Below are 6,000 nucleotides of genomic sequence, written 5' to 3' on the forward strand. Positions count from 1 at the left end.
GCATAGATCCTCTTTAGCCCCTTTATCTAAATAACATGATGATAATCATTATCAAGATACATTTTCATTTTACTGGCTATAGAGATTTTCCAGGGAACACATGTTCTTTGGAAAAAGGATCGATGACGTTTGTGATAAAGAAATCAGGACCAGTGTGATGTGTATTTGTGAACTGAGCATATTTTCATGAGGCCCTTGTTCTCTGTTGCAGACTTTTCCATTGTGGTTGGGGTGCTGTTCCCTGTGGCTGTCATGTTTGTGGTGGTTGCTATAGTAATCCGATGCCGAAGCTCCAGAGAAAAGCAGAAGTTAGTCCAGAGGTAGGCCCTGCTTTGGGGACAGCTAATTCACTGTAAATGTAAGGACCCAAATTATCAAATTTCATCTCATTTTAGTTTGCTTCAAGTACTCAGAGATAACTACAGAGACATTTTTCTCAGACCAGATGCTTGGTATTCTGTTTATTGGGGGCATTTTTCACAGGAAGACCTGCTTTTTTTCTTCTGTTTAATCACTGTTTATAATTCATAATAAGAAGAGCTCTCATTATTAAATATTTTAACACTCATTATACAAATACCGTCTTTAAAATGTATTGATGACAGCTTTATAGCGAGCACCTTGGTTAGCCCTTTTGCATATATTATGTCATTTAATCTTCATAAGAACATTTAATCTTCACAAGGAAATAAGATTTACTTATTAGTATTTCCACTTTATAGATGAAAAGGTATATATTTATCCTCACAACAATCCTGCAAGGTTAGGGACTTCACATTTTTACTGATGTGGAAACAGAAGCTCAGGGAGGTAAGCAAGCATGTTTAAAGTCTTACAACCTAAGTAATGAAATCTGGATTTGCACCTACATCAGTCAGTCTTTAAAACATAATCCTGACACTATAGTATCTTTCCAGCATTTTCAAAAGACTGACTTATTCACTCAGAATGGTCTTCTGATAAGTATTTAATGAATAAAATAAATCTTTATTTACTTAAAAGACATAATTTAGATAAAAACTGGACTCAAGACCATCATGATTAGATATCATGGCTTGGTAGAGAATCAAAAAGAAAATCAGTGGTGATCATTATGAATTACAGAAAAGGGAAACCCGGAGGATGTCCTAGGGAGCAGACGAAAAGCCCAGCAGTTACCAAGAAGGACACAGAAGGGCAAAGGAAAGGAGCAGACTTCTCTCAAATCTCCCTCTTGTGGTAAAGACACTGCTAAGTCACTGTAAATGCTATGCTTTTACATACAGGCCACTGTCTACCACTGAGACCGGCCTACACAATCAGAAGAAACCACAGATGGCGAAGACTGTTCAACCCCAAGAGGTGAACCAGAGTCTGTAGTGTGTTTTCTGTGGACCCCAGCTTATGACCCTCTCTCTCTCTTTAGCTGTCATTTCTACTCAGCAGTGTTTTACAAATCTATCTCACTAGTATGTAGTACTAGTATGTAGCAAGGACTGCAGGTTTTGTAACTACACATTCAGAAAGTTCGCCTTTGCCTTTTGTTAAATGCAAAAGACTCTCTCTAAAATGTAGAGGTTGCTTTTCTCTCTAAAATGTAGAGGCCGCTTTGCTGTGGTTTACAAAAGGCAAAGAGAATTTAAAAAACAAAAGAAAGGTAGATGCCAGCTTCCCCTCCCTCTCTCTGTCTCTCTCTGTGTGATTCTAGGTCAATTCCTTATTCCTTTTGCAATATCCTGATAAGGACGATAATATGTATACTTGTGGGCTTCCCAGGTGGTACTAGTGGTAAAGAATCTGCTTGCCAATGCAGGAGACATCAGACGAGGTTTCGATCCCTGGGTCAGGAAGATCCCCTGCAAGAGGACATGGCAACCCACTCCAGTATTCTTGCCTGGAGAATCCCATGGACAGAAGACCCTGGCAGGCAATAGTTCAGAGTCGGACATGACTTAACGACTATAACAGCAACAACATGTACACTTGTATGACAATACATGTAATATGTATAATCTTTAATGCCCTAGTTGTATCCTGCAAGCTTAGAAATTTAGATAGCAATTGGTTAATGATAGTGACATTGATAATAATGTTTTTGATGGAAACATAACCATCTCTGATAGCTTTGTACCCAGCAGAGTGCAGAGACTGGGTCACTATGATTGTCCCTCCAGTTTCTTGGTGCCATCTTAGTTCTGAGCTCACATTATCAGAAAAGGTGCTTATTTGGAAGCTGAAATTAAGAAACTTATTATTTCATTTTTTAAAATTTGTATGTTCTTATCAAATGAAAGATTTTTTAAATTCTATAGTGCTTTACAATTTTCAGAGTTTAATATAAATATTTTATGGACATATGATGAACATAGCTTTCTATGTCTGTTGGCATTGAGTTTATTTCTGAACTGTATGTACACACCTAAATGAAAGCAGTAAACATATGTGCGTGCATTCTGACTCTTTGTGACTTCATGGACCGTAGCCTGTTGGGCTCCTCTGTCCATGGGATTCTCCAGGCAAGAACACTGGAAGGGGTTGCCATGCCCTCTTCCAGAGGATCTTCCCAACTGAGGGACTGAACCTGCATCTCTTGCATCTCCTGCATTAGCAGGCAGGTTCTTTACCTTAGCACCACCTGAGAAGACTCGGGAAGCCCGTATGTAAATATACAGGTTTAGATTATTCCTAGTTTTCTATATCTGAAAATGATTTAGTGAAAGTCACTCCGTTGTGTCTGACTCTTTGTGACCCCATGGACTATACAGTCTATGGAATTCTCTAGGCCAGAACACTGGAGTGGGTACCCTTTCCCTTCCCCAGGGGATCTTTTCCAAACCAGGGATCAAACCAACGTCTCCCACATTGCAGGTGGATTCTTTACCAGCCGAGCCACATAAGCCTTTCTTTTAAGCACACCTATTTTCAAGGCCCCATTTTTTAATTAAGTATTTTTTTTAACCTTCATGCTAGCTACCTACAAATCCAAGTTTTCCTCCACCACTGATTTCTACATCTGTATCCTCCTCTTTTCTTGTAAGTATCAGATGGTCACTGGCAATGTTTGAAAGAACCCTTGTGCCCAATGTGAATGATGTCTTTCAAACTCTGGGTTCCATTCTAGGATGCTCTATGCTAACGTGAGAGATTGTAGCCCAAAGGAATATTGGAGAAAGCAAGACCTCCTCACTATTTATAAATTAGTATGGCTATTATTTTGACTATTAAAAACAGTTCTGTTATATAATTGTTAAAAAGGGATACATGGTTCTGCTGTAGAAGATGAATGGTCTCCTTCAAAGGATAGTCTCTAGATGCATAGTTTGGAGGACATAAAACTGTGTTATAAATTAGATTTTACTTCCTTATTCTAGATGGAATAAGGCCTCTACTAGTCACAGTTTTCTAGAGGAGGAAATGTATGAAAAAGAGTCCATAAAGGGAAATCCAGAATAAAAGCCAAAACCCATGAAGATGTAGAGTCATTCATTCAACTGGATCCTGAGAATCTTGCCTCCTACTTGGTACTCTATTGTGAGTAAATGAGAAAGAACTAAAACTTAAGGTCATTTTTTCAATGATTTTTGCATTTTTGCTGGGAAAGCAAGTCATATACGTATGGAGCACCTGTGCTGTGTGTGCTTAGTTGCTCAGTCATGTCTGACTCTTTGTGACCCTCTGTCCATGGGCATTCTCCAGGCAAGAATACTGAGCTGGGTTACCATGCCCTCCTCCAGGGGATCTTCCTGACTCAGAGACTGCACCCAGGTCTCCCACATTGCAGGCGAATTCTTTACTGTCTGAGCCACTAGGGGAGCCCATGGAATGCCTCATATGTGATGGGTGCCAAAGTAGATGATGCTACAGAGAAAAGTATGGTGAAGGGATAAGGAATGGGCTACAAATGGTATAGTAAGAGGAAAACCCACTGACCAAGTGGTTGGAGTCCGTACTGGACCCTGAGAGTCAGGTAGAAATTAAAATAAGTGGCCGAGACTTTCCTAGTGGTCCACTGGTTGGGACTTTACCTTCCAATGCGGGGATATAGGTTCAGTCCCTGATTGGGGTCCTAGGATCCCACTCATGAGAAAAGAACCAAAACATTAAAAAAAAAATGGAAGCAATATTGTAACAAATTCTGTAGTCTCTAAAAAGGGTCCACATCAAAAAAATCTTTTAAAAAAAGTAAGTGACAAGGAAGTAAGGAGCAACTGAAATAAGGAAATGAGTACAGTAAAGACAAGAAGTGAATAACATTTTTAATGCTGACCATTATTTTTGTTTCTATTATAGCATAGAAACATAAAAGGACTTTCTTCTGTTTTCAAGGATAATCCAGTGTCTAAACCTAAGATTAGTGGTACATAGTCAAACTGTTACAATCTTGTAGCACTCCTAGAATCAAGGACAGAAATTCTAACCATGTCTTCCAAGAAGATGTTCACTGAGGACAGTATCTCTATAACTGTGCAATAGGCTTTAGTATCTGTTTGCCCTCTAGTTTGGACAATAACCAAGAGAAAGAAGATGTAAGGGTCTTTACTAGAAAGTGATGACCCCAATATTCTTTGTTTTCTCAGAAATATTACCCAGGGATAATGAGATGGAGAAAATTTCCCACAGAAAAAAACTCAGCATGATATCACTGCTCTTCTGATCCCCACCTTCTTTCCTAGGAGTAGCCATATGGATAGTTTGATCCCAGTGTGATGTTTTTCTCTTTTTCTTTCTCTACCCTCCTGTGTTTCCACTCCTTCACTGTGAAGTATCACAGAATCTATAGAAAAGGACATGTGACTACAAAAAATTCATTTTAACTTCTTAATAGTTAAAGGTTATAGAATATCTACATTTTTAGGAAAAAATCATTATTTAAGAGTTTTGTCTTTCTTTAGGACTCCAATCCAAAAATCTGAAGTAACACCTAAACAAGCGTTGCCGGGTAAATGATCAACTTGGAAGACTGGACAATGTGGATGGAAGAGAAATGTACTCACTTCCTCACTATTATTTGCCATCAATACCCACCAAGGCTACTATTTCTTGATTACACTTTAATGACACAAAATTTCAAGAGAGACATACTCTTGATAGTCTTTGTATGAATTGAAATCTTCTGTTCTCCATACTTATGGGAAAGAGGATGATTCTAAACAATGAGCTATGAAGCTGATATTTCTAATTAGGTGAATTTCCTAATCTTTCCCACACCCCATTTTTGACCATGATGCTGGCTAATATTTGTTAAAGGACTTGTGCACCTTTATTTTCTCACTTGCTAGGAATTCACCCTCTAATGATGATAAAAAATAAGAAATCACAGGAAACTGGGAGAAAATTGCACACTCATCATTAAATAACTAGCAACATCTTAACTGTTTGAACCATGAAACTGTCAAACTAGAACCCTTAGTTACAAAAAAAAATTATATAAACCTTCTCTGGTTTATATAATATCTTTTTCCTACATTATCTTCTGCAGTCCTTATTAGCTGTGTAATTGGAAGTTCACTACAACTGATTAAGCTTTATTAACTAAATTTTTATAGAAATTTGTATAATTCAGTTATTGGCAAGAATAAAGTGAACATTACTAAGTAGAAAAGTTTTAGTTAAATAAACCAGAAATAAATTACTAACATAAACCAGAGTTTGTAAATTGGTGACTTGCAGGATGTTTTTGGACTGCAGATTTATTTTATTTGGCCTGAATGATTTTGGCCAAAAAAGTATTTTCAAATGTTTTGAATGTATTGCCAATATTTAAAAATTGAGAAATCTTGCATAAACATCCAGATAACAGCATTTTAAAAGTAATCAAATGATTTGTCAACGCTGCAATCACATTGCCAACAGTAACCATTGGCTTAGTTGACTAGTGATGGAACAGAGTTGGTAGATTGCCTACTAAAACTTTCTTCCCTTTCAGAACTCAATTTTTTTTTTCATTTTTTCATATTAAAAAAAATCACTGTAATAACCTCTATGGGAAAAGTATCTGAAAAGGAATAGATATATGTTGTT

General features: G+C 37.4%; 1 protein-coding gene across 1 annotated transcript in view; it reads left to right on the top strand.

Moving 5' to 3' along the window:
* The window catches only part of ADAM28 (ADAM metallopeptidase domain 28), a 75,337-nt gene extending 69,857 nt beyond the window's left edge, over positions 1-5,480 (top strand). Inside the window, exons 19-21 of the mRNA XM_068974045.1 lie at positions 212-320; positions 1,266-1,341; positions 4,872-5,480. Coding sequence (XP_068830146.1) covers positions 212-320; positions 1,266-1,341; positions 4,872-4,892 — 206 coding nt within the window. The 3' untranslated portion in view covers positions 4,893-5,480. The remainder of the gene's footprint in view (positions 1-211; positions 321-1,265; positions 1,342-4,871) is intronic.
* The last annotated feature ends 520 nt before the right edge of the window (positions 5,481-6,000 follow it).

The sequence above is a fragment of the Capricornis sumatraensis genome, chromosome 6, assembly GCF_032405125.1.
Source record: "Capricornis sumatraensis isolate serow.1 chromosome 6, serow.2, whole genome shotgun sequence".
In the NCBI taxonomy this organism is placed as follows: Eukaryota; Metazoa; Chordata; class Mammalia; order Artiodactyla; family Bovidae; genus Capricornis; species Capricornis sumatraensis.